Source organism: Phaenicophaeus curvirostris, chromosome 9 (assembly GCF_032191515.1).
Source record: "Phaenicophaeus curvirostris isolate KB17595 chromosome 9, BPBGC_Pcur_1.0, whole genome shotgun sequence".
NCBI lineage: Eukaryota > Metazoa > Chordata > Aves > Cuculiformes > Cuculidae > Phaenicophaeus > Phaenicophaeus curvirostris.
The window spans coordinates 19,548,720-19,569,865 of NC_091400.1; the positions used below are offsets into that span (position 1 = coordinate 19,548,720).

The 21,146-nt window shown below is 42.0% G+C and overlaps 2 protein-coding genes and 1 long non-coding RNA gene across 5 annotated transcripts in view; 1 reads left to right on the top strand and 2 right to left on the bottom strand.

The window, feature by feature from the left end:
* Positions 1 to 5,119, bottom strand: part of LOC138723959 (uncharacterized) — a 44,256-nt gene extending 39,137 nt beyond the window's left edge. For 2 of the 3 annotated variants that reach the window (XR_011337957.1, XR_011337956.1), the window contains exons 1-3: positions 5,044 to 5,093; positions 4,438 to 4,533; positions 2,209 to 2,352 (exon numbers count right to left, since the gene is read on the bottom strand). This is a non-coding gene — a long non-coding RNA (uncharacterized lncRNA). Of the gene's footprint in view, positions 1 to 2,208; positions 2,353 to 4,437; positions 4,534 to 5,043 lie in introns of all 3 variants that reach the window. The other variant, XR_011337958.1, reaches the window with a different exon arrangement.
* A 124-nt stretch (positions 5,120 to 5,243) lies between these two features.
* Positions 5,244 to 20,212, top strand: ANXA7 (annexin A7). Its single transcript, XM_069863526.1, has 13 exons — positions 5,244 to 5,277; positions 8,820 to 8,877; positions 11,735 to 11,933; positions 12,238 to 12,345; positions 13,433 to 13,476; positions 13,826 to 13,928; positions 14,191 to 14,285; positions 14,991 to 15,104; positions 16,329 to 16,499; positions 17,972 to 18,142; positions 18,247 to 18,322; positions 19,445 to 19,557; positions 19,849 to 20,212. Exons 2-13 carry the CDS (start codon positions 8,821 to 8,823, stop codon positions 19,969 to 19,971), a joined length of 1,374 nt encoding a protein of 457 aa, XP_069719627.1. The 5' UTR covers positions 5,244 to 5,277; position 8,820; the 3' UTR covers positions 19,972 to 20,212.
* Positions 17,252 to 21,146, bottom strand: part of PPP3CB (protein phosphatase 3 catalytic subunit beta) — a 45,166-nt gene continuing 41,271 nt past the window's right edge. Inside the window, exon 16 of the transcript XR_011337955.1 lies at positions 17,252 to 17,621. The gene's annotated coding sequence lies outside the window, so the exon portion shown is untranslated. The remainder of the gene's footprint in view (positions 17,622 to 21,146) is intronic.

The following is a 21,146-nucleotide window of genomic DNA, read 5'->3' on the forward strand; positions in this document are numbered from 1 at the left end:
CTTATAACATTACTTTTAGAGGTCTGTTCAGCTGGACTGAGGAGGTTTTGCCTAACAGATTAAAAACATCCCTCTTCTACAACATAAACTGTTCTCACCTAATTACTAATGACTGTTTTTCAGGCTTCACATCTGTTTTGATAAATAAATTTAAAATGTTAAACAAGCCTGCAAAGCCAGTGTTCCTCAAAATAATCTTTGTGATAATTTGCCAGATAAATCCAAGAATGGCAGTGAGGTTACTAATCTGTAGATCCTGTACTGGTTGTCCCCAATTTGCAGAATTCCCCTAGTGACTCATGCTAATTTCTAATTGCAATGACACGGTACATGAAAACTGAAGGTGTAGTAAACGTCCTAGTACCTGAAAATGTTTTTAATGAGCATTATATAAGTGTTAAAACTTGGCTCTTGTATTTTATTACTCTGAATAAAAAAATTGTTTATTTTCCCTTCTCTCCTTCAAACTTAACACTGATAACTTTGGCCATCTAGCTATTCCACAAATTTTCAGGTCAAGGTGTTTTTTTTAAAGGCTTAAAATAGGTGGAGGAAACAAGCAAGCAGCAAAGCTGAATAAGTCTCTCAGTTACTGCAAAGAGTTTCAGGGGTGAAAAGCAAAATATTCTTTCCATAGTCTCGCCCCTGCAGTAAACTCTCGCCATTCTCTGTTAGGAAAACTGATAACGTGCAAGAGGAAAGATTTTAAATGCTCTACAAGTTGAATAGCTATTCAACTACTCAAGATCAGTTTCGGGTATAAAAGAAGAATTGTGGAATTTGCCAGTCCTTACAATTACCTGAAGACTAATGGCATTTCATTAGGAAGGGAGAAAGGTAGAAAGATTCACTGCAAAGTAGAGGTGTTGGGAGAGCCCACAAACCATAGGGACAAAGGCTTGGAAATGGGAGTAGCAAAAAAAATAGCTGCCCTGTTAAAAACTCTGATTTTGCAAATTTCAGTGGCTGCTCCTGCAAAGGACGACATTGCAAACATAAGTGTAATGCATTATTTTGCTTAACTGTAGAGCCTGGCCTGTATTATTATGTAGGGGACTGAGGCATTCCTTCTCCAGAGTTTGAATAATCTAAACAGCAATTCCTCAAGGCATTTTATTCAAATAGTTCCACTTCACGGAAATCTATATAAAAACATGATGTTCAATAGAAAATCTGGTGAGAAAAGCTTGGTAGTCAAGAAACATAGCCAAGATTTCAAGTTTTAACTTGCTATTGATTTGCGAACCACAGACTTATAGGAATTATTAGAAAACTTTTTTTTGTTTGTGTAGGATGTGTTGCCCCAAATAACTCTGATAAAGTACAGCTTTAAATAGTCAAGATAAATAGTTCTCTGGATATGCTTCTTTATACTCTAGATGTATACTCTAGACTCTCACAAGAAAAAAGTTTTTTATCCACCTAGTCAACCCTTTTCTTATATGGCTTTTCTGAATGAGTACAACTTTACTGGACATTACTGTATTACATTTTTATTTCTGGCACTGTGCATGTTTTCCTGGTAAGTATTAGGCTATAAAACACCTTGCTTACATGGCTCTGTTACCAGCTCCTAGCACTTAATTGCTCAAATGATGAGAAGATTTTTTTTTTTTTTTTTTTTTTTTTTTTGTATCCTGGCTTAGTTGACCTGATCTTGGTTTTTCTACCTCAGCATGACCTTTTTGAAAACTTCTTTTTTCTCAATATACGTAACAATATTCAGAACAGAGTTTACTGCTACAATTGATTCTCTGTTACCTTAGGGTATACTGTGCACTCAGAAGGAGGAATGCATATAATCGTTCCATCTTGCTGCCTTGGACTGTTCTCAGACAGCCTCAAGGAAGGAACAGAATTTCAGCAAAGCACTTCCTGGCAGTACAATGAGGCAATTGTGTGTTTTCAGTGAGCATGGTCACCTCTGACAACCTGCAGTTTAATTAGCATGCAGACATTACACTTTGTTCTGACATCTTCCTAGTGTAGTCAGACTGTGCTTGTTCGCATCTTTGAGCAAGTGCACATGAAACTCAGAAGCTCAAGTACTCTCTGTTAATTCCCAAAACCAATACTTGCAGAGTGAAGTATATTTCAACAGAAATGCCATCTTTAAATTGCAAGGGGTGCTGATAATGCTCAAGTATTTCCTAACTGATCAGTCTCAGCAGCAGGCAGAAGGTGGCACACAATGGAAATCGCACATACCTGATGGTAATTAGTGTCCCAATGCTGTCTTGTGCTGCAAGGCTTGCAGATGACATTTAAAGGCTTCTTCTAGAGAGATTCGTGGATAGGCAGTCCATGACAGGCAGGCCTCCTATGGCTGCTATCAGGTACTTGGGACCGATGCTGCACAGAACAGATCAATGAATAAGAGAATGCATTAGTACTTGCCTGTTATAAATTCCTTGTTTGCCTCTTGTTGCCTGTCAGGTAGTGTGATGGAGCACCCCAGTCTCTTACCCTGCTTGCATTTGCAGCTGAGCTCCAGTTTGCCAAGAAAATTATTAATTTAAATGCATGACCTGGCATTTTGACACTTTTTAATAAAATACAATTCTGTAACCACATATTTCTCCTGGTCTGGATTATTCTCAGTATTGGTGACACCTCACTGTTTTGTCAGTAGGTATCATTAGCTTATTCCTAACTTCTGTGCCCTATTCAGTTAAGAAAAAAATGAACTTGTTCCCAGACCTACTTAACAGAATTCTACAACTTCCTTTTTCAATACAGTTCTTTCTTATGAGTTCTTTATCTTTGCTCATGCTAATTCCCATCTTCTGTAGTTTAACTAATTATGGGTTCTTGTCAAGCCTTCTGTGGATGTCCAAGTAGTCCATACTAAGTTCTTCACTTAGAACATACATTGTGTCAAACTGACTCTTATGTGCAGTGACTGATCTTTGTCAAACCACGTTTGTACACCTTTAAAAGCGGAGATAAGACTAACTGTTCTATATTGTTGAGAATAACAAACTTTTTATTTTGCTATTTGCAATTTGATTTGATACTTAAAAAAAAAAAAGTCCTTGCTGCCTGAATTTGCTGATTGTTTTCATATACTGGGATGAAGGTCATCGAGTTTGCCTCGTTAGTTGAGTCATTTAAGCTTCTTGGCAGAATACTTAAGTGTGCTGCAAAGAGGAAGAAGTGTTTTGGTGTGCGATTTTGTGAACCTGTGGACATATGCCATCTATTAGTAACTAATCTGAAATGCATGGGCTTAATTCTAAGGATTAAAAAGTTGATGGTGAAAACAGTTGGACACACTGCTCTTTTAAGTAGTCTAGCCGAACAACCTGCTGTCCTCTTTTCGTGCTTTGAGGAAGGGTGAAGCTTCTGTTTCCAGGGTGGTTCCCCACAACAGAACTAAAAACCCTGGTTTGTGTGAAACCTTGTTTGGACTGCAGAGGGTGGAGCCCTTACATGACTCACTGGGCAGTGTCTCTCACTGGAGAGCTAACCAAACACATCACTCTTCCTGCGGTGAACTGAGCTTGCTCTGCTCCCTTTTCACAGGGAATGTTAACTCTACAGCTAGCTTTGACTACATGCATTTTAATTACTGCAGTCACAAGGTAGCATAACAGGAGAAGTATTTTTGGTACATGATTTAGACTTGGGTCACTGCAGTATCCTGTTGGTTTGTTATACCTTTGACCTGTGGTTCAAAGCTGACCAGACCTTGCTGCTTACGATAAACTCTGAGGAAGTACTTCTTTTTATAATTTAACTCTATTGGCTGAAATAGAACATCAAAAGTAATGCTTTCTATTATTTAAGGGGGAAACAACGTTCCAGCCAGGATACATAGCACAAAGAAGTAGCAATGCTTTAGTGACAAATGTCACCAACAATAAATTACTCTGAAAAAAACCCTTCCGTTTCAGCTCCATTGATAGCACTCAGTACAACTACGCAGTTGAGGATCAAGTCCCTCCAGACCAGAATTTTGTCCAGTATCATGTCTTAGCAGAGGATGCAAGGATATTAGAAGACAGAGGACCAAGAATTTGCCTCCACACTTCACCAAAATTAATTTTCGACAAGTGAGAAGCTGCCTAGACTCTACATGGGGCTTCTGAAGCTTTTGTAAATACACTGGTTCCAGCTATAGTAACAAGCCAAAGGATTTCCTTAAATATAGGGAGTGAAATTAGACGACTATGATGGTTCCATTTCATGCTGTAAAAGTAATCCCAGGTATTCTTGTTAACGCATAAATACGCAACACATTTAACACAAATAAAACAGTGTATGTCTGAAGAATTTAAATGTTTTATCTTGTTCTTTTCCCACTACTTTGTCAAAACAGATCATTTCTTTCCTGAATATCTCAAATCCAAATGGTCCACTAAATTGAAAAGATAAAGAATAGAGCATTTTGCTAGTGTACTGGATACCCATGGAAACAAGGATTTAAATACACACCTGTGCTTAATGGAGCTGAAATGGAGTAAACAAACACTGGGAGTGTCAGCCGAAGAACAGCAGGGATTAAATTCTTAAAGCCGCTCCCGATACGTTCTGGGCCAAGAAGGGAGAACAAGGAAATTTTGCTGAAGACAGGTAATTTTTCAGGTTCTTTATGTGGCTTCAGGTGCTCTTGCTTTGAGGCAGGCAAGCACGGTAAATGATTACCCACCCGCTTTGTGCTGCCCGCACTGAATGCTGTTTTACAGACAACCAGAGCCGTGGCTGTTGTTTCATCTAGAGCTCAAGCGCTGCAGGAAAGCACCGTTTCTCATTTTAGCGTTCTCTGAACTGCTAACGCGTTCACCACAATAAGGTAGGAAGTTATTTGAATAATCTCAGGTGATCAGTGCATAATATCAGGGGCGAACCCTGCCTATGCTGTGCCTTACTGGGCACAATTGCCAGGCAACGCAAGGACTGTGTGTACGCAGCGCCGCTCTAAATAGAGTACGAATACACAGAACAGGCAGAAACAAAACGCTAGGTGCGCTTCCCACGACCGCGTACAAATGACCGGTTTAGGTTTCTAGAGAAAGGCTGCAGCGCTCGGGCCGACCTTACCTTCGCGCCCCCCCAGCCGCCGGTGGAGCCTCTCCGCGCTCTGCCCGCGCCACAGCCCAGCGGGCCGGCTCCCCGCGTCCCCCCCGAGCCCCAGCCCCAGCCCTGCCCGCCCCCGGGCGCTCGGAGCCCCGCGCGGGGCGGGGCCGCCGGGCCGCACAGCCTCCATTTTGCGGTGAGGCTGCGGGAGAGGCCGGAGCTGCGCGGGGTGTGTCCCCCTCACCCCTTCACGCGCAGGTGAGGCACCCGGGGGGCTGCCCCTCGCGCCCCTTCCTCACGCAGCGCGCGCCCCTCTCTCTCTCCCCGCTGAGGGGCGCGGGGTGTCTCGGGCGGGACCCGCGCGCCCCTCGCTTCCCTCTCTCACGCCGCCCCGGGAAGCGGGGTGGGGGGGGAAGGGGGAGCTCGCCGCGCGCTCCCCCAGGGCGGGTGGGGCCGAGGGGCGCGCGCGCGCCCCCCGCGTGGGCGGGACCGGGCAGCCGCGTGCGCGCGCGCGCGCTCCGGCAGCGTGAAAGGCGCGCGAGGGGCCGCGGGGCGGGGGCGGGTCGCGCGTGAGGGACTCGGCGGAAAGCCCCGACCCGCGCCGCGTGCACGAAGGGCCCGGGGGCATGGGAGCGGCGGCCCGGACCTCTCCCTTCCGTTATTCTGAACTTCTCCTTCCTAAACCAAAAAGCTCGGCTAGATCCAGGGAATCCCACAGTCATGGAACGGTTTGGGTCGGAAGGGACCTCAAGACCCATCCAGTCCCATCCCCTGCGATGGGCAGAGACACCTCCCACTAGCTCAGGCTGCCCAAGGTGCATCCCGCCTGGCCTTGAACACCTCCAGGGATGGGGCAGCCACAGCTTCCCTGGGCAACCTGGGCCACTGCCTCACCACCCACGTAATGAAGAAATTCTTCCTCATGTCTAGTCTAAATCTGCCCCTCTCCAGTTTAAGGCCATTTCCCCTACTCCTATCACTACAAACCTTTGTCAACAGTCCCTTTCCCGGTTTCTTGCAGCCCCTTCAGGTACTGGAAGGTCTATAAGGTCTTCAGGTACTATAAGGCCTCGGAGCCTTCTCTTTTCTAGGCTGAACAACCCTAATTCTCACAGCCTGGCCTCACATGGGAGGTGCTCCAGCCCTCTGATCATCCTTGTAGCCCTCCTCTGGACCTGTTCCAACAGCTTCATCTCCTTATGTTGAGGATTCCAGAACTGGACACAGGACTCCAGATGAGGTCTTGCAAGAGAGGAACAGAGGGGCAGAATCACCTCTCTCCACTGGCCACACCTCTTTTGGTGCAGCCCAGGATATGGTTGCCCTTTGGGGCTGCAAGCACATGTTGCTGACTCGTGTCAAGCTTCTCATCAATCCCCATCCCCAAGTCCTTCTCCACAGAGCTGCTCTCAATCACATCATCCTCCATCCTGTATTGAAACTGGGGATTTCCCTGACCCAGGTGTAGGACATTGTACTTGGCCTTGTTGAACCTCATGAGGTTCCCACAGTCCCACTTCTCCAGCCTGTCCAGGTCCCTCTGGATGACGTCCTGTCCTTCTGCTGTGGCAACTGCACCACTCAGCTTGGTGTCATCTGCAAACTTGCTGAGGGTGCACTCAATCTCACTGTCTAGATCATTGACAAAGATATTAAACAGCACTGGTCCCAGTATGGGCCCCCGAGGGACACCACTTGTCACAGATCTCTATCTGGACGTTGAGCTGTTGGCCACTATGCAAAGAACATTTTTATTTTGTTGTTTTTTTGGTTGTTTGGGTTTTTTTCCTGGTAATTCAGAAGAATGACTAATAGGAACCAAGGCCTTGTTAAGAGGGGGAGTGATGAAAGGAAATGCCACAATTCCCAGTGCCTGGCCCAGAAGAACTTGTGTCACAAATTGAATCCTAGAAGAGGAACCAATACAACAGAAGTAAGGAAGGTGTTAACAATTAACCAGTGCACCATAAATCACAGGTTTACACAGGCGGTAAATTATGCTATCAAAAATACAGCATAGCCTGGATGACTCATTTGCTTGAAAATGAGAATTTGGAAACTCGTACCTTAAAAGGCTTTTAGCCAGAATGTGTTTTCTAATAAGTCAGAGACAGCTGAAAACTTCAAATAATTCTAAATTAAGTATCTTCCTAAAAAGTCTAAAAATTGGTATACTTTAATATGGTTAAAAGATTGTTTGGTCCCATTTATTATACAAATTAAACTTTTTCAGCTGTTGATACAGCTCAGTCACCATCACCAGCTGTTGATTTTGTTGTAATGAAAAGCAGAGCAAGTTGTACAGTGGAAGCGATGCAGTGCACCTCAACAAAGTTTACAGGCATCGCAATCCTGTCTTCTTAATAGGGTAACTTCAGTTGAATCACATAAAGCTAAAAAACTGAATAAATTTTTGTTTATTTGGTTTTTAATATTCAGTTTTGCTGACACAATTTTTTCCTGTAAGCAGAAAGAGTGAAACTGAAATCATAAGGAAGTGTTGCTGCTCATGTTGATCCTGAAAGGAGTTACAATTAGTGCTTAAGTCAGAAACAGGAAAAGAAATGTGCTGTTTAAAGCCAAATTTAAGTCCATTCAAGCAGCTGTCAGTAACAACTACTGTACTGGTACTGGGTTAAGATTTTCTTAGGAAAAGAAATAGCCATTAGCAGATTTTATGATTAAAACATAGAGTTACAAATATGCCTCATGTTGTTCTTCCCCTCTGTTTATTTGTAAGTGATGATTCAAGTTTATCAGTGTGAGACTGCATAGCTGTGCTTCTCTTCAAGTTGTTTTTTTGCTCTTATTTGAACTAGTCTTTGGAAAGTTTTGTTTTCCACATCAAGGCTTAGATGTTTTAGTCTATGACCACCAATACCCATTACTTCAATGGTCCAATGCAGCAACAATTCTGCTTTCAAGTCCATTGACTAGACCAGTGAATAGCTAGAAATGTGAATAATCATTTGCTGTACTGCATTCATTTTTTTTATTTCCTGTGATTTGGGCAGCTGAGGTGCATACTGTCTTAGAAACATGCCATGAGTAACTCCCAGGCCCTCATCAGGCAATCTGGCTGTTTAGCATTAACACAATTTTTTCCTGCCATTAAATCTTTCATAACCTGGCTGATAGCCTTGAAACTCCTTGCCCAACTGGTTGACAATGTGGGGGATGATGTCTGTCCCATTCTGTTCCTATTCCCCAAGCCCCTCCATTAAAAGTGGGACCAAAATAAATAGATACTGGCAGGAAACATTAATCTACACAACCGAAATAATGGTGGGGGATTATACATGTTCTATCAACTTATTTTACACAGGATAGGTAGGGCACTGCTCACAGGGATGCCCTTGTGGTCAGAGGAGTGCAGGGTGATGGGTGACAGGTGCTTGGTGCAGTGCAGGAGGGGGGCCCTGCTCTAGCCTGATGCTTCTGCTTCTGTTCTGGCAAAGGGCTCAGTCCCCTCCTGCTGGTACCTCAAAACGTGCCCTGTATTTCAGAGCTATTTCTGGAGGTTCAGGCCTCTTACCATGCTTCAATGCCTTATCTGACGCTAAGTGAGAATGGTAATTAATTACAAAGGTGAAGATGTTTCCCTTCTGAATCCTGCTTGCTATGGTCACGTGTGAAAAAAGGGAAAGGTTTTGTGGGTTTAATAGTTGACAAGTACTCCTGAGCAATTCTAAACCTACTAAACATATTGTTCAAGTGATTTAACAAGTAATTCAGAAGCAAATAATTACAAAAAACACACGTATAGTGCCTTGACAGTGAAAATATGTTTTTTTCCACAGAATGTCATATCCAGGTTATCCCCCCTCTGGCGGCTACCCTGCTTTCCCTGGTTATCCTGTAAGTATGGTTCTTGAATGTGCTGCATTCCTAATGTACTTAATATTCTGTGATTACCCTTTCTTGTGCTCTGTGTGTGTGTAAGCAGGAGTTGTCAGTTCAGATAGAGTATTCTCTGGAAGTTATGGTCTTTCTTTTCACCTCTGTATCCCTGAGGATGACCTTAAAGTGGTAGTTTAAGATTTTTTTTTTTAAATGTTGTCTTTTGTTCCTGAAAGGTTTTTGATTGTTTGGTCTTGTTTTAGTTTGTCTTTCGAGTTTTTGAGTTTGATTGGTTGGTTGGTTGTTTTTTTACATATAGCTCACTATCTCAGCAAATCATCTCTATAAACTATCAGTAGTTCAGAGGTAACCCCTGAACCAGTCTCTACCAAATATGCTGTGTACCTGTATCCAAGGATATGCAGAGATGCTGAACGGACCTCAGTGGCCACTACTTTCAAGAAGAGCTTGGAATTCTTTACTCAAGTAGCCTAGCTTTCATATGACACCGAGTAAATATTTCTCTGAGGATAAAGGACACTGTATCTTGACTTTGACCCCCATCCTTCAGCCACGGGACTTTGTTCCGCCTTCTGCTCATGACTAAATGGACTAAAAATTCTAATGAAACTTAATGGAAGGCTGGAACATATCAGGTGTGGCTGATACTGCAGTCTTTTTGATATGCTTACATTGTTTTTTAAAACTAGATGCAACTGTGTGCTTTTATTAGCGTGGAACTAATCATGATGCAATTGTGGGAATTTTATATGGTCTGCGGTTTTTGTAGTACAGAACTAGGCTTAAGCGTGGAGCTCAGCCTAGCACCCATTAAGATACTGAAAAGCTATGAATACATGCAGTACATATAAATATATGCATATAAATGCATGCAATAAATTCTCTGATTATTTTGCTTTACAATTTACTCCTACTCCTTCTGAAACACTAAAGGCAGTCAAACTAAAGACAAGCTTGTGAGAAAACAGATTTCCTTAACTCCAGGATTTCTTTTCCCTCCTCAAGTTTCTGCTGAACCCTCATGATTGTTGCTCTGATTGATTTTTATCTACATCTGAAAATGCTTTTTTCTTAGCTAGCATCTAAATGGCCAAGTTCAATGGACCAACTTAAAAGACTCTTTACAATTTGATATGAATGAGTTTAGGTTTCCCCATCTCACTGATTATGCCCAAAGTGATAACCAGTGCAAAAAGAAAAAAAAAAGCGGAATTATTTTCTTCTTCAATAGTGATAGTCATCTGGGCAGGGCTTTTGAGGATCGTAATTTTGGATTTTTGAATCTAAATTCCACTAAAATCATTTTGTTGAGTTTGGCGGAGAAGGATTAGATTGTATTGCTGGGGAAGAGTATTACATAGCCTGGGCCTAGTAATATGGGACATGAATCTGCTGGCAGCATGACCCAAGGACAGCGTTTGAGCTACACTTTACTGCTTTGCAGTTCTCTGGGCTCATGAATGAGTGTGTTCTGTAAGTGAGATGTGACCCATATTGCTGAAGCTAGGCAGTAATGACGACTCCCAACAAGTGAGTAATGGGTCCACACATTATACTTCATTATGAAGCTGATTCAAAATACCTAATTTTTGAGATCAAGTATATGACTTTTAACTTAAGAGTTTCTCCCTTAGTGATCCTGGTCATTCTAGTAAATATTTCTAATGTACGTTAATGCCAATAGCAACCTTTTTGTTAAGACCAGTAAACTGTACACGTAGCAAAACAAAGGTATTTAGGTGTTTTACTTGTTCTTTTTTATTTAAAACCTGTAATGGGTGTTCAGTCTGACTTAGTGGTCCAGATTTAGTTATTGCATGTCTGTGCTTTATAACCTGCATTCCAAAGGAAATGAAAAAAAACCAAAACGCCTCTTGTAAGTTCTCACCCTGTAACATTTGAAAATATTGGTTGTGCAATAGAGGGAGAAGTTTCAAAGACATTAAGCTCTCAAACCCTGTAAAAACAGGAGGTGAGCTCTCAATGATTCATAGAGAGCAAGCCTAGCAGAGCTCACCTCTTACTTATGTGGGATAGAAGTTGCAGCTTTCCAGTAAAGGAGCAAGGATCTTGGTGGCTGACAAGATGGAATGTGGCTCAGCAGTGTATGTCCCAGGGAGGAAGGCTAATGACATACCAGGCTTTAGCCAGAGCGAAGCCAGCAAGTCAAGGGAAATGATTATTCCTCTGTGCTCAGTGCTGATGAGCCCATGTTTGGAATACCAGGTCTAATTGTGGCCTCCCAGTACACTGTGGCCTCCAGAGACATGGACAAACAGGAGCCAGTCCAAGGGGAGCTGCTCGTCTGGAGAAGAGGCAGCTAAGCGGAGATCTGTTCGGTTGTTTGCTACGTAAGAAGGAGTCATAGAGACATCGGAGGCAGGCTCTTGTCAGAAGTACACAGTGAAAGGGCAGCTGACAACAACCACAGGCTGTAATTGTAATTTAATTTGAGGGAAACATTTTTCACCATGACAGCAGTCAAACGCTAGAACAGGGGCCCAGAGAGGCTGTAGATTCACTGTTCTTGGAGACATTGAAAACTTCCCAAGCCTTGTATAACCTCATCTAACTTGGAGGCTGGCATTACTTTGGAGGTGGGCGGGATTAGAGGCCATCCAGAGGTGCCTTCCACCCTGCGGCACTCCCTGATCCTATGTCAACACGGGAGACAATCAGAAAACCCAACCAGGAGGGTCCCCACCCATGCTTCAGGAATTCGGGCTGTCACTTAAAGTGCCAAATCTAATTATATAATTCATGTTATTATGCACGTGGACATTTTGGTGGCTTGAGAGTTTTTACTTTAATGTGCTGTTAGCAGGTGTACACACATCCCATGTTTGTGTTTCAGCCAACAGGGCAAGAGTCCGTCTATCCGCCAGCTGGTCAGTACCCCTATCCTGCTGCTCCTGGAGGATACCCTCCGGCAGGAGGAGGGACCTATCCTGCAGCACCACCAAGTGCTGGGTATCCAGGGGCGGCAGGATATCCTGCCCCAGGCGGCTATGCTGGAGCTCCCCAGGCTGGAGGAATGCCATCTTATCCTGGAGGTAAGATCCGTTGTTAGAGTACCCCTTAGGAATGATTTCTGGTGTAACCATTCCCTGTCCCTGGCAGAAGTAAGAAAAGAAAAGCAGCTTTGTTCAGCCATCAGTTTAGGCAGCAGCACGTGGGCAGACTGCCATGAGGTAGTAAATACCTGCGTGCTGGTGGCAGAACCTTGACGACTTTGGGCCACTGCACAGACACAGAGAAATCGGTCTCTTGCCTAGTTCTGCTCAGTAACCTGGCTCTGTTTTGTCAGAAACTAAGTGCAAAGCGTTAAGCATGCTAAAGTCTTTTTGCTTCTTCTAGCTCCTACAGGCCCCGGGTTTGGTGTGCCTCCCGCGGGCCCTGGCTTCGGTGGCTATCCGCAGCCTCCTGCCCAAAACTATGCTGGAGGTGGACCGGCACAAATTCCAGGTACGTTGTATACAAGAAACTTTGAGCATCCCAGCTTAAACCAAGAGATCCTAGGATAGGTAACAAATTAGGCCCTTACCTTCATTAGTTTCAGTTGTTGAGGTATGCTGTACATCCCCTCCAGCCTTTCTTGGCCACCACTGAAGGGCTTGATGAGAACCATCTTTGTAGCTGCTGTCCTCTGTGGGACTGGCTGTCACTGATTGATGGTCAGGATGTAGTGGTTCAGGTGCTTATCCTTTTTCACACTGCAAAGATCTGATGAGAACTGTGAAATCCAGCATCCGCATTCAGTGAGTATCTAGCTGTTCTGTTATCTCAACAAAATGGATGCATTTTTTAGATCTGTGTGTTCATGGTGATCCCTAGCATAGTGCAGGAAGTGGAAAGGAGGATGCACACAGTTGCTTAAAAATGGTGTGTTTTTAATGCTTTGAGTGGTCAGTTACTGTCAAAACAATTTTTTTCCTGGAATGTGTCAGCTGTTTTTGCAAGAAATTCAGAGCACTGAAATCTTTTCTTAATGATTGCTTTGTTAACGCTAATAATAACTAAGCTGCTGTTAAAATTGTAACAATTGTATTATAGATAAAAAAATTGCAGTAAAAATAATGTAGCTTTTGTATTCACAATGCTTTTGATCACAAAACAAGATGTCATTAATGGTTTTTGCACCAATAAATTCTTAATATTTATGATTTATGTACTAGACATCTTAGAAGTATATAATGTGATGTTACAAGAGAGCACGGGACACACATTCTTCATTTGTGTGGGCTGTCTGGGCTTTTGTCAAAGACAGCAATGTTCAATAAGGAGAGAACCTTCCAGTTCCCACATCACCAGTAAATTCTGTATTTTTAGAATTGCCTTGCTAGTATAGGTACCAGAATGCAACTGTGATTACTTCTTTCCATCATTCCCAAGGGTAGAAAGTTCAGTTACTGATCATGATAGGTATCACTACTTAGGAAACAGGGTCTGTGCAGTGGTATGTCTGTAAATGGCTTTGTTTCCAGATCAGACAGCACTTACGTAGTAAGATGATAACTACTTCCTTTTATCTGGTTCTTCAATCTGTTTTCAGTAGGATTTCCTGGTGGACAAGCACCATCACCAATGCCTGGTCCGGTATGTGCTGTATCCTCTTCTGTAATTAATTGTATGTGGCTTCTGTAGATTTAACATTTTTACAACTAGTTTCCAACAATTCACAGTGTGTTCTGCATCAGGCATTCCCAGCTACATTCGGTGCACAACCTGAACAAAACCGTAACTCTCTGTCTGGGTATAGATGCTTCATCTATAGAAGAATTGCTTCGGCATTAGCGTGCCAAAGCTGTTCAACACACCTACGTGTCGCCCCAATTCTGTGGGAACTAATGGACAACTTCTCCTGAAGTACTGATTCCAAAGTTGCGATTTCAATTTGAATTTCTGTTGTGCAGGATAGCGAGTTACACATGACTCTTATTTTCAGCCTGCAGCAATGATTCAGGGTACCCAGGGCACAATTCAAGCTGCTCCAAACTTTGATGCTGGAAGGGATGCAGAAATTCTACGCAAAGCTATGAAGGGCTTTGGTAAGTAAGCAGCAGAAGTTTAAATTTCTGTTGGGCTAACTTCTTAATGGCATTACATCCTTTTCTTATATTTTTATTTAAGTATTTTCTGCCCAAGCTTTTCAAAAGTTACACCTTCAATAATAGATGAAGTTACGTGGAAGATCCGATTGATTTAAATGGTAGTCACTACATAACTATGCCTGAATGCAAGGTTATAAAATGCATAGTTTAGGAAGGATTATTGTAAGTTCTCATATGAAATTGCCCTTCTGTTTCCAAGGAACTGATGAGCAGGCCATCATCAATGTTGTTGCTAACCGCTCCAATGATCAAAGGCAAAAAATCAAGGCAGCTTTCAAGACTATGTATGGCAAGGTATGCTCACTAGTTCTCCGAATCAGTAAACAAATCAAAACTTGCAGCTGCTGCTTTAACTGCCCAAATCTCCTTCCATCCTAGGGAGTGGTTTGGCCTTTTTTTAAATCCAGTTCTTTTGACTATATTTCCTCATTTATCTGTGGAGATCTGGTATTTAACACGGTGCTGTCCTGAAACCTGGCAGCAGCAGGGGTGGGGGAAGGTTGGGGGCTGGCTCTGTCCCTGACCAAAGGAGAAACTACTTTGCTGTTTTAATGCTTGATCACTGGAAATCAAGCTTAAACTGTCCTTGTACTAGTGTCTGACACTACTGAGCGTTTTTAGGCACAAAATCCAGCACTTAAATATGTTTTTTCACAAGAAACAAACTGAAAAACTGGTTGTGGATTGGTTAGTCAATAAAAGGCTGAGATTGTTCAATTTCTCCACTCCGCCATTTTTGCAACTTAGAGTGAAATTTTTTTGGTTGTGGCTCTTCTTCAGGACCTGACTAGGTCCTAATTAGTGAGGAAATAATGGATAAGAGCTGAGCTGTCAGTGTTTTGGAAAGAGGTAAGTTTTTTATAAGAAATAAAACAAAGCTTTAGAGTAATAACAGCACAAGGATAGAAATCAGTCACAGTTGTGGTTTGATCTTTTCTCAGTATATAATCTACAAGGCTAACACTCTCCAAAGCCCTTTTTGTGTTTATAATTGAACAGGATTTAATTAAAGATCTGAAGTCTGAGTTAAGTGGAAATGTGGAAGAATTGATTCTAGCGCTCTTCATGCCTAGCACCTACTACGATGCCTGGAGTTTACGTCATGCAATGAAGGTATGGCTATCCTGGGAACAACATAATTTGAAACAGCCTTAAAATTCTCATCTAAGAAAAGAGAATACCTGATCTCTGCATTGTTGAAAAATCCTGTAGTGGTAAACAAATTTTGAGACTGGAGGGGTGTAGAGTTCTTTGCTGCTGCATCCCCCGGTTCCAGACAATTTCTGCAGGATGAGCCGGTTAAAAGCAGCTCTCCACCTAGGAGAGGGTGAGACGCTGCAGGCCAAACTTTGTTCTCTGCCACTTGGTCATAATCTTTGCTTGAACCTAGAAGAGGTCAGAGTGCCATTAAAACTGTAAAAAGCCTGTTTAATTTGAAGGTATGTACCTCTTCTTACTAGGAATACACCATTGTTACTGAAAGATGTTTTTGGATTATCCCATATTTTTTTCCAAAACACAACAATGACCAAAAAAAATACTTGAAGGTCAGATGGTGGATGTATCTATTCAGGTATTAAGACTGCACTAAGGATTAGGTGAGCTAATTGGTTTAAACTTTTAATAGAAATTCTTTCTTATTTTGAGCTGCAGCCAGTGGCTGATACTGGAAATGAGTAACTCAACCCATGTATGAATGCAGACCTCCTAAAGAACGTGGAGCTTAAATGAGGATCTGGCTTTAGTGGAGGCAGCAGCCACTCCTGGTCATTTAAAATAACTGATGATATTACCTGGAAGCCTCACACAGATCCACTACTGTCTAATCCTTGCCTGAACGGAGATGCAGTAAGATCTCATTGTACACAGAACTCGGTTAATTTTTGTTCTGGGAAGAGGGAAACATCTGTGTAAAGTGATGGTGCTCCATGTTGAGGAAGGGCCATATTTAGAATACACACCTGTAAGCTGACCGAAACAGTGTGTGTCTTTGGCTTTAATTATTATCGCAAGGCCCTGCCCTCCTCCAGTATGTTGCAGATTAAGGCTGCCAAAGAATTTTCTTCCTAAACCATTTTCCAGCTAACCTTGGCTGATGTCACTCTTGTGGATGGCCAGTTTTGAGGTATTGTTTTTGAACTGGTGCAGAATTGAATGTTTGAGGAATCTTCATTCCATTTTAAGTACAGAGAAGACTTGGTGCTTTCACTGTGAGGATACTGTCCTTACAGGGTAGACTGTATTAAGCTGAAATAACAGATGACTGCTTCATTTCACTGCTGTAAAAACCAAATGGGTAGCACTTTGTAGTTATGCCCTCTTTGCCTCTGCATACAGGGAGCGGGCACTCAGGAGAAAGTGCTGATCGAGATCCTCTGCACAAGGACAAACCAGGAAATAAGAGAAATAGTGAATTGCTATAAATCAGAATTCGGAAGGGACATCGAACAAGACATCAGAGCAGACACTTCAGGACACTTTGAACGATTACTTATATCAATGTGCCAAGTGAGCTTTAATTTTTTTTCTTTTTGGTAAGATAACGGTGTACAGTCTGACTTTGATGCATACAGTCATAATGGCTTCATAAGTTAAATGCCTGTGTATGCTTAGCAAGAGCCAAGGTTTTAAGAAATTAGCCCTGGGCCATTAATTTATTCCCTAATGACAAAGTGTGACATTTCAGTCCCTCCTAGCTATAAATCTATGATGAATTGTGCGATCTGATTTAGCACAGTATATGAATCTCGTATAATTTATTTGTGAACACTTTATTGTGCAGATGCAGTCAATGGTAATGTAACACGGTGCCCCCAGGTGCCTCCTGATAAACCAAGATGCTTTTTTTTTTGCATATATGAACAAAATAATTTGTATGAATCTGATAGGATATGGTATGTAGAACACCGTGAGAACCCTTGCTGAACAAACTAAGAGGCACCGCAGGGCAAAACTTACCTCTCTGCTTACATCAGATTCCCTTCACGTCACCAGAATTAGGGAGGTGCTGCTATTGAACGTGGGTGAACATGGAAGCTTACTTATCCCATACATTCAGGCTCTTTTTGCTTTGCATAATAGTAACTTGCAGTTATCCACATTTAGGAAGAAATAAGGACTAGTGCAACTCCCCACATTTCTCTGATCAATCTGCCTATTTCCTATTTCTGTGACGCTTCTCTGGTTTGTTTACCTCTGTGAGAGTTCAGCTGTGCACTATGTATTTGGACTAAAAAGTCATAATCCACAAGAAAGCAAACCTTGAGAAGCTCATGCTAATTTTTATTTTCATAAATCCAGTACTTTACAATAATTGACAACCACATCATTTGAATGTTAATTTAACCACTACAGATACAACAGTATTTTTGAGAGCACGTATTCAGCCTACACAGCCAGCATACTGAGCAGTATCAATCCATGCACCGGGCAGCAAAAAAAACCCCAAAGCACATAAAATGTCATATAAGCTCTACTGACATATTAGAACTATAATAAGTGCTTTCTGGAGGCATTCTTACATAAAATTAGTGAAGTTAAATAAAATAGAAGACCTGAGAGATTTCAGGTGTGCATATTCAGTGAGATAATTCATTAGTTCATTTGGGAAGGTTTTGTGCAACTTGAAGCCTAGAAACAAACAAATCAAGAGAAAGCTTAAGTTATTAAGTAAAACAGAGGATTGTACAGTACTCACTAAATTAGAACTAGGAAACGGTACGCAGGGGTGAAATTATCAGTCAGTATACCTACTGATTTAAAGCATGCACACAGCTAGGCCTTGGGGCCACTTTAGTGTTTCTTGCCTGTAAGAGATATTAAACCAAAGACTAGTTTAAGCAAATGTGATGTATTCCACTCTGGTATTACTCTTTCTGCTTCAAGCTTTGAAGATGCATGCTTGGTGTCTACACTGCAGGCACTTAAAGCACAGCCTTCTCTCTCTAATTTCATCTGACATCTGATGTCTTTGCTTTTAGGGTAATCGGGATGAGAATCAAACTGTGGATTACCAAAAAGCTCAAGAAGATGCTCAGCGTCTGTACCAAGCAGGTGAAGGAAAACTCGGGACTGATGAGTCTTGCTTTAATATGGTTCTGGCAAGCAGAAGTTTTCCCCAACTGAAAGCAACAGTTGAGGCATACTCCAGGGTAGGAGTTCTTCACTGATTTAAAATGAGCTTGGTCAGTGTATTTTAAATTGAGGTTCTGCTTGTTACTGCATTTTATTTCATACTAATCTTATTTATTTGTAGATTGCTAATCGTGATTTATTAAGCAGCATTGACCGAGAATTTTCTGGAAACGTGGAACGTGGTTTGAAGACTATTGGTAAGTAATATGTTCTTCCCTCCCCCCTTATCCCTTAGGAATTAAACATTCTAAACATGTCTGAAGAAGAATCCAGTTCAGCACTGGCCCTATGGCACATGAACGTACAATCCAAGATTCTGCTAGCACAAAAGTAACTTCAATTATTCAAATTATTCACTTTACACTTAATAGGAAGAAATCAGCTTGAAACAAGAGAAGACTCCATAGAAATTACTTGTGGCTTCCCTGGGAAGGCAGGCAGGCAGCTACACAGCAACACGGGTCACCAGTTAGTGCTGGTGGCTGTGTGTTTCAGAGCCGTGACTCTGGTTGTGTGTCCTCAGCGGGATGGCCGCGTCAGCCCGCCCCACATGATCTCAGAACCTACTTCAGGCCCAGTCCCATTTCCACCTCTCTTTCCAACCACCACCTACCTGCAGAAAGCTCAGCTTTTGCTAAGAAAAACTTCAACAAAAAGAAATCCTGTCTTGAATTCATGTTTTCCTGCTGACTTGTTCAGTAAAGCCATTCAAATTTAGCACAATTTGCTGATAGTGAGAATGAGTATGATTTACTGGTACATCTGCTGACACCAGCCCTACCACTGCTTACCAAAGTGACAGCATCTCTGTAGCTGTAACGAATAAGCCAAAACTTCCCAGATTCTGTTCTGTTCAAGAGTTTTATGGGAAAAAATCAGCTCTGAGAATGATGTAAAAGAATAAAGGCTTGTCTCGGAGTGAACAATCTAACCAAAACAAGATCAATTCTGCAACTACTGCAGTCAGAACATTTTACCATTATACTTCTCTTAGTGAGATTCTAGCAAAGGAACACAAGTAAAACTCTTCGCACCCTAGAACCAGCTAGCCAAAGAGATGAACTGTTTTAAAATACCTATTAAGGTTTTCAGCTTTGAAAAGCACTTCCAGAGACACTAACTGTTCATAACCGTAAGTTTTCATGTGAGGGAATAACTCATTTGGTCAGCTTGAAAATAAGCTTAGTGGTATAAATAGTTCCTGTCACGGGAACCGGGTCCCCTCGCTGTCTACAGCAAAACCCCTGCTTCCATCTTGCCACGTACCGCTATACAGCCTGCAGTATTGGAACTAATTCTAAACATATACTTTATTGCAGTGCAATGTGCTTTAAATCGACCAGCCTTTTTTGCAGAGAGACTTTATTATTCTATGAAAGGAGCTGGGACAGATGATTCTACCCTCATTAGAATTATTGTCACTCGCAGCGAGGTAAGAAACGCTCTCCTCTAGATCTCGCGTGTAGTGCAACACTCTACCCTAGCCAGCTTATCACTTACTCCTTCCATAGTGGTAGATATCTTTTACGGCAATGAAGCTTTTATGGGGTTTAAATGCAGATGAACATCTTTGTTTCAAAGTCAGCTTTTATGCAGTAATTGAATTGGCTCTGGCTACATAGCAGTACTGTGTGTCCACGAGGGAGGAGGTGCCGGGGGGCCGCCTAGGAGTTAATGCCATGCACCGTGTTGACGTTTTGTGCTTTTGTTGTCCTTTGTGTAGATTGACCTCGTGCAAATTAAACAGATGTTCACACAGATGTATCAGAAGACTCTGGCTACAATGATAGCAAGTGATACCAGCGGTGATTACAGGCGTTTGCTGCTGGCAATTGTTGGTCAATAGAAGAGGATTATCTGGTTTTATGTTTTCTTTTTTAAAACAAACTGAGGGACACGTTACATGCTTTACGCAGACACTGACATGCCTTGTGTCACATTCCTTGTGTGCAGAGGAATAATTTTAAATGTTGTATAATCAAATACGCCTTCTTGATGATTCTGTATGCTTGTTGCACTTATAATGGCCTTAATTTACAGCACATAATATTCTTTATTGTATAATAAAAAATGTATCTTATCTACTAGCCACTAAGCCTTAATCCTTTTGACCCAGAGAAAACATGCAATAGCTCAGTGTAAGTCACATTACACTGACAGTTTAAGGACCTTGGCAGAATCTGATGGTTTCCCCCCATTTAGTTTCTTAAATGAGTTACCATTATGCGTAGGGCAGCAATGGAAAGGAGAAATAGTCTCAGATCTAACTTTGAAGTATCTCCTTGTAAAGGAGGGGGTTACACAGCGAATGACCAACCAACGAAAAATGCCAGCATCTAAATGCTAACGCTACAGAACACGTGTAAATCCCAACAGAAAGTGATTGTGACCTAGACAAGATAAATGACAATGTGGACATCTTCAAAGGATTTAAAAAGAACAGCTTGTTTTTTCAGAAAGCCACAGTGAATGTCCCTAGCCGTTAATGTAACAGAAGCTTCAAGTACAGCAGCTGGCAATGTGTCTCCATTGTAAGCAAAGCTTCAGCAAATAATGGTTGTATTCCAGGACAGCCTCACATGAACAGCAAACCCTGTTTCTATTATCCCTCAAACAAAAACATCTTGGGCTGGTAGAGTTGATTCAAACATGGCAAACCTTCCACTCTTACACAGCACACACAAAAAAGTTTTTGCAAAACAATAACAGATACCATACCAGAAAAGTTTTAACTACTTAACCTACAGCAATTGTTCTGCAACTTAAACCTAAACTTTAGACTTTAAACTTTTTCTGATATTGAACTTAAAAATACAGTTCAGTTTAAAATTCCCAGGTCAGATTAAAATTAATTATTTCAAATACAAACAATAGTGATGGAAGTTGATTTGGGAAGACTAAAAGACATTCCCCTCTGCATTACTTGGGGCACCCTTGATGCAGATCTCCCCTGGTAAATAAAAATAGATTGCCAGCAACAGCTCGCCAAGCTTGACCAAAATTCTCTTAAGCTTTGTGTCT